At 58.5% G+C, this 15730-nt stretch overlaps 1 protein-coding gene across 4 annotated transcripts in view; it reads left to right on the plus strand.

Annotated features, from left to right (window-relative positions):
* Positions 1-687: 687 nt before the first annotated feature.
* Positions 688-15730, plus strand: part of KCNIP2 (potassium voltage-gated channel interacting protein 2) — a gene marked incomplete at both ends in the record, with an annotated part of 41996 nt that continues 26953 nt past the window's right edge. For all 4 annotated transcript variants that reach the window (XM_082286486.1, XM_082286488.1, XM_082286490.1 and 1 more), the window contains one exon: positions 688-760. In XM_082286486.1, the coding sequence (XP_082142612.1) occupies positions 688-760 (73 nt within the window). The remainder of the gene's footprint in view (positions 761-15730) is intronic.

Raw genomic sequence — 15730 nt, forward strand, 5'->3', positions numbered from 1 at the left:
TCCTACATCTCTTGACCCCTGCCCATGCCCTCCGTCTCGGACCGATTTCTCATCCAGCGTCTCCCCCGAGGCGGAGATGCAACAGCCCCGCGGGACTGGGCAGGGCTGGGTTTCCGTCCCTGGGGGTCCCACGGCGCAGCCCGGCATGGGCACCGACACGCAGGGCTCGGGGGATCCTCGCTCCCCCGCAGTGGGCTGTGGGGGTCTGCGCCCCTCCTGCCCCACGCCTTCTCCATCTCTGTCCCCTTCTCCGTCCCTGCGCGGTGCCTGACCCCCGGGGCTCTCCCGAACCGCCGGAGACCGCACCTCGGTGCAGTCCGAAGCAGCTCTCTCCCTGCCTCTTCCCGGGAGCGTCCCCGCTCTCCGCCCCCCACCCGTGCCTCAGTTTCCCCGCGGTGGTGGGGCCGGGCTGGCGGCTCCCGGGAGGAGGCGGGGAAGCACGGGAGGGAGGGGGCGGCCGTGCCCAGCCCCGGCGGCGGCGGCGGGGACCGGGGCGGCTGCGCGCTCCTGCTGCCGTGCCGAGCCGTGCCGAGCCGAGCTCCCGGCACCGCCGGCCCCTTGCCGCTGCCGCGCTGAGCGGCGCGGGCGGCGGGGCGGGGGGAGGCGGCGGCCGCGGGCCGCCCCTGCCCGCCGGCGCAGCCCGTGCGCCCCGTCGCCGTTCCCCCCGCCGCTTGGCGGGGCGGGAAGATGCGGAGCAAGGGCAGGAAGGAGAGCCTGTCCGACTCCCGCGACCTGGACGGCTCCTACGACCAGCTGACGGGTGAGTGCCGCCTCCGGGGAAGGTGCAGCAGCCACTCGGACCACGGCGCGGGGCGGTCCCGGGCACCCGCTTCCAGCCCCGCTGAGCCCCGCTCCCTGCCCGCTCCGCTTCGCCGCACGCCTTGCTCGGGGAGAGGGGGAACGGCCGCGACCCCGGCGCTAGAGCAGGGGGACAGTCCCGACCCCCGGGAGGGAGGATGCTCCGGGGGCGATAGGGAGGCAGAGGTTGTCCCTGGGCAAGGAAAAGGCCCCGGACGGGGGGTGGGATGCTTGGATCGCTTTTGGCCATCCCCCAAGCTCACACTCCCTCACTGTTACTCCCAAGCCCCTCGGGACACCAGGGTCTGGTGCTGGGCTCTCTCTGCCATCCCTCGGCCCCCCCCCCCCCCCCCCCCCCCGCACCCTGGGGTGGCACAGCAGCATCCCGGTAGCAGGTTCTGTAGGAAAGACAGGCTCGCTCCACTCAGAAAACCCCAGCAGCACCACGGTGCCTGGTGTCTTCACGGGTCACTCGGTGTCCCCTAGAGCCTCCCTTGAGACGTCCTGCTCGTGGATGGGGGAGCTGTGGGACAGAGAGGATTAAGAGGACTCATTTGTGATCCTGTTATATTCCCCTCCATCCTCTGCCCCATCAGGGAATTGCCGACCATCCCATATCCTGCAACATCTGTCCACCCGTCACACCTCATCCTCCACTGTCCGATAAGGAAGCAGCTGGGATGGAGCTGGCAACAGCCCTCCTTCCCCACGTGTTCTCCACAGATCAGGCCAAATCCTGTGCCCTTTCAGGGCCTCTGTCGCAGCAGCTGTGAAATGGGGCAGCAGTTCCCACCTGCGTTCTGGGACCCACAATGGAGCTGAACCTTTCCTTAGCCAGTGGGGTTTGGTGTCCTTGTGCCGCAGGCACTGTTGTGTGTGCACAGGCGGCTTCCCCGAGTCCCGGTGATGCTTTTTCTGCTAAAGTCTGGGGTGGATTTCAGGATTTGCTCTAGAATTTCAAATAGTTGGTGGTAGCAGGGCAGGACCCCTGTTCTGCTTTCCTGAGCAGCCCCACACATGGGAAATGCTGCTTACTGTTGGCCCAAACGTGCTGCAGGGAAGATATTTTTGAGCTGTGTAGGAAATTGGAACCCACACACAACTTTTGGTTTCTCCGGTAACTTTAAAATGTCCATATGGATTTAAATCAAATCAAAGTTAAAAATAAATTCTAGTCTCTCCAAGACTGAGACCTTTTATGCCTGGGCTTACCTCTGAGCCAGCTGTGCAGCAGGAACCTGGATGGAGTGGAGCTGTGCCACCATGCAAGTCCCTGCCCGCAGGGATGGGGCTTTGGGGAACTCTTTGGGGAATAAGGCTGGAAATATCTGCCCCATTTCCCAGAGTGGGAAACAGGCCCTGTAGGGCATGTCACTCATTTGCTATCACTGTCAAGTCAGTGACCTGTCAGGGAAGAGCCTGCAGTAGCACCACAGAGGAGAGGGAGCTGGCCCCAGTGGCACTGATTTCCCCTGCACTGGCTGAATGCACTGAAGCTGACACCCCTGTGGAGGGAAAGTTGTTCTTCTCCCAGAAAGTGTGGAAGCGATGCAGGCAGGAGAGGGGATGCAGCCTTAGCTCTAGGGAGCATTTACTGTCTTGACCCCATGGCTTCTAACCTGATCTTGGCTCTCCTGATATCCTGGAGATGTGGTAAGGAGCTGGGACCTCCACAGTGCTGTAGCAAAGCCCTGGGGTGAAGCCGGCAGTGCCAATGTAGGCTGTCTCTTGCTGCAGATGGGAGGGTTGCTGCTGGCACCTGCTGTTTGGTAGCTCAGCTCTGCTTGGGGTCAAGCACGAGCAGTTTGGGGTGTTCCTGCAGCTTCGGAGACCCCCATCCATCAGGGTGTGCCAGAGTTTAGAGGACATCTGCCATGCAAGAGTTGTTAACTGAGAGATGATTTGGTGTCAGGCAGGGTGACAGCCCCACGGGAGCTCCAGGAATTGCTGGTGTGTACAGGGACAGCAGTCAGTCCTGCTGCATCCCCATCACTGCCCGAAAAACCAGGGGTGAGCAATGTGATTCTCACCTATGCATGCCCAGAGAAGGATCAGCAGTACCCACTTCCAGAAGAAGGAGAGGGGCTGACAGGAAGCAGGGCCGCCAGCTGTGCTCAGGGTAGAAACTCTCCTCAATGTCCACTCATTCTTCATTTTAAAAAGCTGTTGAAAATGAGGGTGCAGTGACAGCCCCCACTCCCTGCGGCGTCTCCAGCGATGCCCATCTGCCCCGGCTATGTGGGCACGTGGATGTGTGTGTGAGAGGCCCGAGTGAATGAGAACTGCCTGCGTGTGAGCAGGGGGGAGAGCAGCAGCGCTCCCTGTGTCGGGGGAACGCGGGCTGGCTGCTCTGGGGAGAGCCGGGACGGCCCCTGCCTGTGCTGGCCCCGGTGCGGCGGCGCGGGGCAGAGGCAGAAAGCAGCTATGCCTGCCTGGCTGCTGAGCCTGTGGCTGGGCACCCACCTGGGGGTTAAGGAGAGAAATGTTTAGGTTACACCACCAGGAAATTAAACTGGTCCATTTCTGGGATATTTAGATGACGCTAGCGAGAAATAAAAGCCATCCATAAATCACATTATTCCTCCAGCCTCTAATGGCATGAGCGATTAGTGTGCAAGCAGAGCCCAGAGCCACTGTCTCAGGACTGCTCTGGCCATGGCTCTCCATGCAGAAGAAAAGCGAATCCAGTGCCACTTTGTCCCGAGAAGCGCAGGTACTGCATCCCTGACCCTGAATGCTGGCAGTGTGAGAGGTGAGTGAACTCGGAGGAGGGTTTCCCTCCTGCCTGATGCTCCACAGGGATGTGTGGGGCATCAGGGCTGCCCTAGCTCCAGATGGGGAGCAGGGGTGGGTGGCCTGGGACTTGTCTTACCCCATTGGACAAGCCCCTCCAAGCCATGCTGTATCCTGTGAGTGGGACAGCATGTGCCAGCATGGGGTCAATATCTAGCCTGTTTGGGGTGAGGCAAACCCCCTAACTGCCTTTTGGAAAGATGATGGATTCATCTCCAGGGCTGTTCAGTCCCCAAAAAGGGGTTAGGAGGCTCACTTTTCACCCTTGCTTTTTCACATTTGCTTTTTTCCTCCAGTTGTCATGATCTGGGGACTCAAGCAACCGCTTTGCTCCACCCCAAAGGCAGCCGCAGCATTTGCAGGGTTGAGCAATTGCTATAGAGATCATCTGCAGAGCTTTGGGATCCTCCTGTCTCCAGAGACACAGCTGATGGATGGGGACTCCCCAAATCCTAGCAATTTTAGAAGCCCACCCTGTGAGATGAAAGCCATAGGCAGCAGCATAGCGGCAGCGCAGCATCTGGCTGAGCTCTACTCCCTGCCTGGAGGGTGTTTCAGAGGTGTTTCTCCCCATGGCAGTAAGAAAGGAGAGGTGGAGCCAAGCTATCCCCCACAGACACATTAGAAGGAGAACAGGCCAGTCGGGTCGATGGGAGGACAGTGGGAGCAGGGTTCTGGTTCCTGCCATGGGATAAAGCTGAGGAGCTGCGTCCCAGCAGTGCCGTAGGAGGGTCCCAGGTGATGGGCAGATCTAGAGCTGTGCCAGGGGCTTGTTCTTCTGCCGGCAAACCTGGCAGCTTCATCGTGTCTGCTCACAGCCCATGATCAGCCAGGTGGGGGGAATATCTCCACCAGCCTGCCATAGCGTAGGACTTCCATCTGCACGGGGGATAATTTATTTCCCAGAGTGTGGAGGAGGTGTCAGTACTAGCCTGTCCCAAATAATAGCATGTGTAGGGGGAAGCGCTGGGGCCTGCTGGAGTGACAGGGTCATTGGGTGGGAGCAAGGGTATGAGCAGGCAGGGGCTGGCCAGGAGCCTGGCTGCAAGTGTGCACGGCAGGTTGTGTGCTGTGCCCGTGTGCTGGGTGGGTCCCAGGGAGGGGGCTGGGGTGGAGACGGTGCCCAAGACCAGCTCGCCCACGTCCAGAATAAAGGTCCTTCTCTTGTCCAGTTGCTTCCTCGGGAACAGCCCTGGGTGCACAGCCCTGCCCTCCTGAGTCTGGCAGGGCCAGCTGCCTGCATCCCTCTGGTCTCTGCCAGGCATGGGCTGTCCCCTCCTCCTAGGAGCAGCCCCCAGGAGGTGTGACACCCACCAGTGTCCTTCCCCTGGGTGTCTGACCTGTGGAAACGGTGTGTTGCCCACCCCCCTGCTCCCCCGCTAACCTGCCTCCCCTCCTGCTGCTGCCCCACGTGACCTCCCTCTGCTTGCCCCTTCTGTTCCTGCAGTCTGGCAGTGAGGCTGGGTTGGAAGCCATGCTGACCCTCGAGCCAGGTCCCCAAGCTCCCAGGAGGTTCTCTGTCAGGGTGGGGTACTGTAGGGAAGGGTGTCCCCGTTGTGTGCCAGGGTTAGGGGCTCCCATGGGTCATGTCTGTGCCAAAGCGCCTTGCCCTCAGTGGCTGCTGCACCTTCTCGGGGTGATGGGACTGTTGCCTGACTCTGCCTCATCTCTGTCTGCTGTCTCCCTCCTTCTGGCATCTGTACCCTCTTCCTCTTCCCTTTTTGCTGTCCTGGCTTGTCTGCAGTCCTCTGATGCTGATGACTCCTCTCTCATGGGGTGTTGTGGCATTGCTGAGATCCTGAGGGTCGCTGATGGAAGGGATGCTGCTCCTAGCCACGCATGGGGCAAGCAGCATGTGAGTGATGCTGCTGGGTACCTCTGCTCATGGGCAGGTTGGATTTCACAGGTGGAAAGGCTGGAGCTGAGGTTTTGGCAGCCGCTGCTGCATCCCTGCAAGCAAAGGCAGGTTGGAGTCCATGGGGAATTGGTGGCACAGGATTAATTGACAGGAAGTTCTCGGATTTGGTTGGGGCGGTTAAACGGCTGATCGCTACAGATGCTGATGCATAATTCATGGACTGTCGAAATTTCGGCCAAGTTCCTGCTGCACCGGGCTGGCCAAGCACAGGCTCTTTCACCATTTCTGTGTCTGGGCATAGAGTTTTTCCTCACTGTTGGCTGCGTTACAGCTGGAGAAGGTGTTTCGACTTGGTGGTGCTGTTCTCATACTGTGTGTTGTGCTGGAACCAGTTGCCCTCAGAGCTTTGGGAGCCAGGACATGAGGAGGTTTGGTCCCTGGAGCAAACTCTGGTTTCTTCCAGGCTGTATTGGGTCCGTATGTCCCAGCTGGAGCTGAGCCTCATGCCTTAACAGCCTGGACATCAGTGGGTTGTGCCAGCCCTGAAGGACAGGAGAGACCCCATCCATGAAGCTGCCCCTGCCTCCCTTGCTGGCTCTCCTCATTAGTGATGTTTTCATTAGGGGAAGTGGTTTGGTTTTGTTTAAGCCAAATTGCTGTGCTTGGGAGATGATAAATCCATCTGCTGGCAGATCGCTCTCCTGCCGCCGGGATGGATCCCAGCCCTGCTCTCTAATCGTGCCGCAGATAAATGAGCCTTTAGTGAAATGAATCTCCCTGCCATCCCTCGCCGGGGGGGGGCTGAGCTGGGTGGGATGATGCCATGGTGAGGGGCTCTGGCTTGAGGTGGGGAATCACAACCCTTCACTAACACTGTAGAACTCTGAGGGTGGTTATTGCTGAGCAGGTGAACTGCTGGGGCTGTTGGAAGCGGCTTCCCTAGGAGCAAAGGGGCAGAGGAGCCCCTATCTATGGGGCAGGGTCTGTGGATGGGTGTAGGGGTCGTGTTCAACCCATTGTCCATGCCAGAGTGCTCTGCTGGCAGCTGGGGCTGGGCGCATGCCATGCCATGGGGGTGAGTGGCCCCGCTCCCAGCAATACCCCCCCCGAGGGCTTTGCAGATGTTCTGTGGCAGCCGGGCTGTGCTGGGTGGGAGGCTCTCACTGGGGTCCTCCTGTCCCCGAGCTGCCGTGGCTCTGGCTGCTTCTGGCTTTTAAGTAAATTTGTCTTCCGCTTCAAATGAAAATGGGTGGTGCAGCCCCTGGGGAGCAGTGAGAGTAATTAGCTTGTTTGGAGATGGAGCCGTGCGGGAGGGGAGCTGGGGGCAGGATACTGCTGCCTTCAACGGGAGTTGACAGGGATGGGGGGTGTGGAGGGCTGCCACCTTCACTGCCTCTGAACCCGGGCTTCCTTGAATGTTTCTTCTCTGGTCCACACAGGGCAAGTCACCGATGGACACTCCTGGGCAGGGAAGGCACTCACTGGCATTGACATGCACTTATGTGTCCACGCCTTGCTCACCTCTCCAGCCCCAAAGGCTCAGCTCCATCAGGTTCCAGATGACTCCAGCCCCATTTTGGCAGGAAGCACTCTGCTTTTGAACCTGTTGGGTAGGAGATGCCTCCTGTTCAGGGAGCTGGAACCCCTCCCAACCCCAGGCTGGTGTTGGCATTGCTGCTGGGGACTCTGGGCAAGAGGGTCAATGTCCCATCCATGCTGCTCCTGCTCACTCCACCTGGGGACGTGGGGGCCCTTGAGACCCTGAGGTCTGCAGGACATACAAGCAGGAGCCCGGCTCTGAGCCTGTGTGATTACCCAATTCCTGTGCCAGCTTCATCTGCAGTGAGTGTTTTAGGGGTTGTGCCTGTGCAAGTGGGGGCACTGCACACCCCTGCATGCAAACAAACCCGATCCACTCTCTACTTAGAGAGCCCAGGGCCGTAACTGGGACAGACAGATGGCTTTTTTCTGGATGGGAGCCAGGTGTGGGGTCTGCTCACAGACAGGTCCATCAGGGACCATGCTGCAGCAGCAGCAGTGCCCGTAGGAAGGCAAGGAACACTCAGAGCCCCAAGGGATGGTGCCAGGCTGGCAGTGGAGATGGACAGCTTCACCTGCGGTCCTTCTCCAGGGAGCAGGTCAGGGACAATAATGGAGTAACTATATCAGCAGGTGGGATGGTGGCACAAATCTGCTGCTGCAGCCACAGCTCTGCCCTGCAGAGACTTGAGAACGGGATAGGATTGGACACCCTGATCTGTCCTGCTGTCCCTGTGAGACACTTCCCATGACAGTGACATTGCTGCTGGGGAGAGGCTCGACAATCTGAAGCAGAGGAAGGTTTCTTGGCAAGATGCTACCATGAGAGACTGGCATGACCCTGTCACTAAGCCTTTGTGGGGTAGAAAGTGGGACCCTGCTCCTGGCTTCATGCACTGCCCCCAGCAGCAGAGCTGGGATGCACCAACTCCCTTATCTGTCCTCTTCCCATTACCAACCACACATCTGGACACCAAAAATGTGCTTTTTAGGGATGGAATATTATTGGTGATGGTCTGGCCAGGATCTGAGTCACAGGGAAGAGGGGTTTCCTTGACCCACCTGGGGAAGGTGTAGCCCTGTGGGATGCAGGGAGGCACCAGAAAACTCACACACCCATCAGGAGCCAGGTCAGGAACCAGGGAAGAGCCGTCTGTCTGCTTTCACTGGTTACTGCAGCCCGTGCAGCTGTGGTGGGGTGAAATGAGAACTGGCCTGCTCACTAACGAGATTGGACAGGCGAGCCATTGCTCCTGGCCCCTTTGGTTAATTGCTTCTTCCTAGATTGAATTTTTAAAAATTGCATTGCTTACAGAAAGCCCCTGAATGGGTTTAAAGGCAATAATCCACCCGGCCCTCTGTCACTGCAAGGACCCCCCTGGGGCTACTTGGCAGTGGGTTGTTGAAGTCCCTGGTGTGTCTCCACGTGTCTCTGGTGTCCCCAGGAGGTGGCTGGCAGCACCGGCCCTTGACAGCTCCTGATTTATTCCAGGAGGGAATACGCATTAATTTTTAATGGTGTGATTTAGTGAAGTCTCCAGGGGTGAGGGAGAAGGGGCTGGGTCGGATGCCAGGCTCTGTACTGCAGCCCATGTGACAGGTCCCTTTTGCCCCCACCACTGCTGCCTCAAGGACTGTGGCGGGCAGCTTCCCATCCTGCTGGACTCCTAGGGGCATGCTGGATTTGGGTGGTTCAGCACCCCCAGCCCTGGCTGCACTTGCTCGAGGTCTCGTCTGACCCTGGAGCAGGGAGGGAGAGCTGCTGGTGCCAAGTTCTGGGGTCACAGCACAGGTGGAAAAGGGATGTGGGGCTTGGGCAGCACAGTGACAGATGACATAATACGCTGTGGTTATGACTGATCCCAGCACCTCTTGGGAGCATCTCAACCCTCTCCTGAGTGGTGGGATCTGCCCTTAAGCACCTCTTTCTTTCCCCCTCACTCCGCTTCTAGAAGTTGATCTTCTGAGCCCATCCCCAGCCCTCTGCTGCTCATGCTGACCCAAACAAATTTCCCCTGGAGCCCGCCCTCCCTGCTTGCTTCCCCTCCGTCATGCAAAGTGAGTCACTCCCAGGCACCAGGAATCATTCATGTCATTTCCCCCTTTGCCGCAAAGTCATTAATGCGAGTGGAATAATTTGTTGCATAACGGAGAGGATCAGCGGGAGCGCTGCTCTGGCAAGCAATTACTGGCCCTGGCCACCACTGCCCTGGGAGAAGGCAGCTTGATGGGATCCTGCTGGTTCCACGGCTGCCCCATGCTGGCAGCAATGGGGTCGGATCCCTAAGGCATTTTTCCAAAACCCATCAAGTCCTGACTAAAACCCAGCCTGGGGGGATGGACCCGTTTGTCATGGCCTTGGTGTCTGCTCACCCTCACACAGATCCTCCGAAAGGGGCGTGTTCCAACTCCCCCACAGTGACACAGGCAAGAAGTGTCCCCTGCACTGATCAGGGTGTGTATTGTGGCACCCTTCATTCTGGCCACATCCCTGCCTCCTACCCAGTCCAGCTCCTCTGAGCTCCTCAAGCTGGGTCACAAGTGCTTCCCACCAGCAGCCAAATCCCTCCTGGCTTCTTGCTCCAGAACTGGGGACCCCAAAGCATTCTGGCAGAGGCGCAGGCAGCTCTGGAACTGCTCCCAGTGAGTTCCCAGCTGGCTGGTTTTGGTGTAAACCCAAACACAGCTGGCGGTCTCTCCTGGGGACCTTGCAGCCTCCCAAGTAGAGGGTTGGCTGGAGGGGGCACTTGCCACCCCACCAGCTAAGGGGTGTCAGTGCTGAGAGCCTGTGCTTGAGTGATGCTCGCTGTGATTGTGGTAGACCCAGTGTCTCCCCTGCATGTCGAGTGGGAGAAGGGCAAGGAAGAGTGCTTTAGGTGATAAGAGGCATTGTGGAGGCTGCTCCCCCTTCCCAGGGTTAATTTCCTTCTATCCGATGCTTGGCCAGGCATTAATTTAAAGATGCTGTAATGGGAGAGGGAGAGCGTAAGAGGATTGGGCTGAGGGCAGGAGGATTTAATGAAGGGAAGGGATGTGGCTGGGGCTGGGGGCTGCACAGGGTCTGATGGTGCAGGATGGGCAGGAAGTGCCGTGCACTGCTCAAGACCGAGCCACCGTGACGTGTCCCAAGTGCCACTGTGGTGGTACCCGTGGTACCCTCCAACCCCTGGGAGTGAACATGGGAGTGAAGCTTTCTCCCTCCTCAGGGAGAGCTGCTGGCGGCTGGGTGGGGACAGGGCTGTGAGCTGCTTGTTTGCAGCGTGGCCGTGCCCCACGTTCCACCCCTGTTTGTTTGCGTGAGACACCAGGCACAAGTTTCAAACCCAAGCCTGGAGCAACCCAGCAGAAGGGCAACGTGCCTGGCTAGGGAGAGTAGGGGGGAAGGAGCAGGCAGAACCCCTTTGGGGTGCCATGTCCCAGCTGGGACTTTGTCCCCTTGCCTCAGCTGGGCAGCAAGCCCCTCGGTGCAGGGGGCTGCCATGAAGCAGAAGGGGGAAAAAGGAGATGGTGTCTAATATTTCAAAATGACCCACTGAAAACCTGCTGTTCCTTGGGGCTGCTTGTCCCCCAGCATCCCCGGAAGGGGCTGGGATCGGTGCCACCCCAGCCCAGTGTAAACTGGAGGGAGAGGCTCTTTTGGGACCACACCCATGGAGGTAAAGGAGCCTTTCCCCCTCCTCCATCCCTCACAGACTCAAGAGCCCCACCTCTGCCCTGGACCACAGTGCCGGGACAGGGACGCGGGTCCCAAGGGATTGTGGTGTCCCTCCAGCCCCGCACCGTCCTGTGCCTCCCTCAGCACTGTTTGTTTTCTCAGCCTGCCCTGCTGTAATTACAACCCGCTGTCGCTCTCTGGATAATACATCTTCTCTTTTATCACTGCTTAATTAAATAACTGTGGGGAAGTGAGGGGCTGGTAACCCCTCGTTTGCTGGGATGAACAACCCAGTGGCGCTGAGGAGGTCTCGCGGGGCTGGCAGAGGAGCTGGATGGGAATGGCTGTGCCCCGGGCTGGGCAATGTGGCTGAACGTGGGGTACCTGCATGCCCTTGGGAGGGATGAGGTGCTGATTTGTTGTTCATGGGCACAGGACTCTGGCACAGATGTTTTCAGGCCAACCCTGAGGAAGTGCCCTGGATGTAACCACTGACACCCTGTGTGTAATTCTCCCCTCAGCTTGGAGCCTTGCCCGCTGCCAGGCTGGGAAGAGTGTGCTGCTGGGCCAGCCACCTCTGCCCACAATTAGTTGGTGCTAATGAGTGCCCCTGGCAGGTGCTGCCAGGTCAGTGATCTCTGGCTGAGCATCTGCCAGGCTATCCCCCTGTGGGACCAGACACATGGGTCCTACTCCCTGCTTGGCAGAGCGTCCTTGGTTGTGCTGTTGCTCTTCAACACGGACATGGCTCCCTCTGCTCTCTCTCCATCCCTTCCCTCATCCCTCTGCTGTTTCTCTGCCTTTGCACCTTCCCCTGGAGGCTGGTCCCGGTTTGGGCATTGCCAGTGGTCCACCTCCAGGTGCTGCCCCTGTGTCTTTCTGCTCTGGGTGCTCTCCCCATCACAGCCACCCCACAAGTTGCTGTAGCAGTGGAAATGGAGTCTGCTATGACATCCTCAGGAGCAGGATATGGCCCTGTTTGAAAACACGTGGGCTGGTGTGGTAGGAGTACTCCCCTGGGCACTGCTCATCCTGCTGTGATGGGGCAGGGATGAGATAGATGTATAACATGTCTGACTGGGGTAGACTGGGAAATGTCCCCCACTGTGAACAGCGCTGGGTGTCGGGACCCTGGCTTGGAAATGATCTGTCTGGAGATGGAGCAGTTTTAGAGGCACTCTGGGATTTTGTGGCAGGATGTTGTGGGAAGAGGAGTTCCGTGACGACATCGGGGGTTGTGTACAGATGTGGGAGCGTGGGATGACCTGCTGGCTCAGGGTAGCTCTCCTGGTGTGCTGCCCAACCTCAGCCTGTCCTCCTGCCTGCCCTGGATTTGCAGCTCCAGACTTGACTGGCACAGATTAAAGCCTGGGGCCATCTCTCATCTTGGCTAACCTGGGTCCCTCCTGCCCCCAGCCCAGAACACGGGGGAGGTTTGGAGGTAATCCTTGCAGACGAGATGCTGCTGGCTAATTATAGCAGAACCTCTCACTTTGTGGGAACCACGGCAAATTGTCCCTCGAGCCCTGGCAGCAGTGGTACAAATCTTCCGCTAATTAGGCTTGAAAGTCCTCCCGTGAGCTCAGACACAGGATAGATATTTGATTATTAACATATTTATTTCTGCGTCTCTCAGCAGGTCTTGCACTGGGAGGCTGTACTCTCCCTCCATAATTGCCAGGCACATTTATTCCTATCAAGAGTGCCTGGGGGCTCCAGGGAGGGGGGGCTGTTCAGCTCCGTGTGCTCATTTTTGGGATTGTCTCATTAAGGTGTGTAGAAGACAACTTGTTGATGCTGAGAAGGTCTTAGGCAGGAGCAAGGCCCCCAGGCTCTGCCCTGTGCCTTCCACCACCCCTCTTCCACATGGGATGCTCCTGACCCCCTGGCCAAGTGGGAACCCAGGGATATCTCCCGAGCACAGTGGGTCCAGGCACTGGGTAGGCAGAGGAGGGATGAGGATGACCCAGTGGTGCAGAGCGGGTGCTGGGCGCCACAGCCCAACACAAAGCTGCCGGCCATGGCACCTCCAGGGAGAGCATCCCTCCCTCCAGTGGAGGCAGACAAACTGCAATGGAAACACTGCCTCTGAAACAACTGAAAATAGCTTTCCTGTCCCCAAAATGTCAGTTTAAAAGGCAGTCTGTGGGGGCTCCCCTGGGCTGCCAGTGGGTTGAGCGGGTGCCCTGGAGATGCTGAGTGGGCAGCCCTGCTGGCCCATGGGGCAGAGAGTGCAGCAGGGTGGAGGGCTGAGCCATCACCCAGGGTACAAGTGGAGAGAGGGTCAGTGCTGCATGGGGGGCCATTAGCCCAGCCATGGGGATGTGCAGTGTCTTGGCTTGAGGCTGGAGAAAGGTGCAGGTGAGCTGTGGACAGTTGGAAAGGCAGCACTGACCACTGAAAGGCAGTGTCTGCCCTTCCCTGAGCGCCCCAGGTCCACCCAGCCACCCATCCAGGGGCTTCAGGCCAGTGCTGGGGTGTGATTGGCATGGGGGCTCCATGGGCTTGGTGAGGAGCCATGGGTCAGGACCTCAGTCCCATCTCCAGCACCACTTTGCTCTCCCTCCCTGCCTTGTTGCCGTGTTTCCCTGAGCTGAGGGCACGCGCCTCGTTGCAGTGCTGGAGTTATTAATAGCAGCAAACACTCTCGGTGCCTTCAAGCTAAGTCCATTTTGGGGGAGATTCCTGCCATTTGAAGTATGTTTCCCCTCCGGGCGTCTTATCTCCCTCTCCCAGCTGTGCAGCCAGCGTGTGCCGGAGCCCCTGGATAAGCGCTGGTGCTAATAGCCCGTGTCACTCGGCGCGGCAGCATCCGCCTGGGTGACAGAGGGTGTCCCGCTCCCTGGCCCACAGGCAGCCCCGGGCTGCCTGAACACGTGGGAGCCGAGGTCGTGTCCCAGCCTGTTCCCACTGTGCTTCCTCCTGTCACCCTGCAGAATCAGATCTGTTGGTGGCCAAGAGAGTGCTGATTGCAAGGAAATGAGCCTAGTGCCACCTCCCACTCGCTGGAGCCCAACCTATGTGTGATTGTGCGGAGCTCATTTCATTTGTCACTGTCCCTGTGGCTTGGTGTTGGGGTGGTGAGGGTGGCAAGGCTGGAGAGATGCTGAGGACCATGTCCTCTCCTGGAGCAGACTTGGGGGCAGGGCTGGCATCGCTTGTGACCAGGCTGAGATTTTTCCCAGCCTCTCAATTCAGGAGACCCTGGTGAGGCTTGGAGTGGGCACTGGAACAGGGCTGGGGATGGAAATCCTTGCTGATTTTCATGGGGTGCCATGGGCATGGAGCAAGGTCAGCATCTGAGGAGCAGAAAGATTTGGTTTGGGATAAGGAGATGCCGTGTCTGCTGTGCCCCAGTGCGAGCTGTGCACCCCCATACAGCAAGGTGCCCACTTGTAAAGACCATGCTCTTTGGAGGTGCTGGGGGCTGTGCTGCCTCACTGCCTGATATATGCTGATAAATGCCCCCAACATTGCTGTGCTTTTCAGACACAACAAGCTCTGAAATGCCCCCAGATGGTCCAGGCAGGTTATGGTTCTACTGGCTTACAGCTGCAGTCTCGATGTGTCAGCCCTATAACCAGGGCTGGTTTCAGCTCCTGGCTGCTTTCCCTTCCCCGTGCGTCTGTTTCCCTGCAGCTGTTGGTGCAGTTCTTAGCCTTCCCATTGCAGGACATGGAGACATTCGGGGTGCACCCCAGGAGCCAGGGTGGGGGTTGATGAAGCCGTTCCCCCAACTTTGTCCCCTCCTACCCGCCGCTTCTATCCTGTTCATGGGGTCAATGAATTATTCATGCCCTGGCAGGCGCGGGTGTGTCTGTGGCCGCCTGTGTGATGCCACGGGGGCTGACATGCTGCCGAGCACAGAGAGCTTTTCTGTGTAAATACCTAAAATATTTAGCAGAACTGACGAAAAAAATTCAGTTTGGGAGCAGTCAGTGTCTCAGGGCAACCTGGATGTCTGGGGGCCATCACGGGGGTTCTGGGGGTGATGGACACACCAGGGTGGTCCCTGGGGGGCTCTGACCTTCATCTTGGCCTGACATGCACCACCCAAATTGGTGGTGGAGTTTGTGTCCATTTGTCTGTCCAACCACCCATTTGTTGGGTCTTTCTGCTTGTGTCTGCCATCAGATGGTGGGGGTGCCTCATCCTTTCCCTGCATTGCAGAGGTGCTTTGGCATGTGCTTGTCCCTGGCGTGGTGCCACAGGCTGCTGCCCCATCACCTGCTGCCTGCCAGCTGCTGGCAGGTGGGTGCTGCAGGACCAGCGCACGGCGCTGGGCTGGGTTCTTTCCCTGGCAGCGCCTTCCTGAGCAGACAGATCGCGTCACATGCATTTTTTAGCAAGATCCACCAGCTGAGAACGAGCTGAGCTGTCGTCGCGTGTTTGTGATCAAAGCCAGACATGCCCTGGCAGCCCCGGGGAGAGTGGCCCTGCTTGCCATTCCTCTCCATCACACGGCCAATTTACTGGGCACAGCAGCCTGGGGATCCAGCAGTGTCACAGGTTGCAGGTGTGTTGCCCCTGCATTCCTGAATATACCAGGATGACCAGTGCCCTCCTGCCTGCTGGGGTTCAATGATTCCTGACCCGAACAGCTAAGGATGGGTGCAGTTATGATGCAGAGCTGTTGATGGCATTATGCTTAATGCACAGTCCTACATCCCAAAAATTGCACCTTCTGCTGGGAGTCAGAGTGAGCTGGGTTTGCTGGCAGCAAAGATTGGGGTAGGAAAGGATTTGTGCTTGTCCTGGGATGTGTTTTAGGCCAGGTTCACAAGGGAGCAAGCAGATGTAAGGGATGCAGGGAGCTGTGGCCAGCTCTGGATGGGAAAGCACATGGAGCCAGCTGGCTGTGACATGGCAGGGCTGCCCTGTGAGGCAGCCTGGGCTGCTGGCAGCTTTTCCTTGGCCTTCGCCAGCTCGTCCTTTCATGGACGTGCCTTGGCAAGGTGGGAGCTGTGTGCTGGCCCATGATCTGTACATCCCAGGGCCAAGCCGCAGGGTGTGTGGCCAAAGACAGGAGGGCCTCACGGTTAGAGCACACAGCTCCTCCCAGGCCGTGTGCCCTGCTCCGAACCTTC

The sequence above is a fragment of the Coloeus monedula genome (assembly GCF_965178545.1).
Source record: "Coloeus monedula genome assembly, chromosome: 8".
Lineage (NCBI taxonomy): Eukaryota > Metazoa > Chordata > Aves > Passeriformes > Corvidae > Coloeus > Coloeus monedula.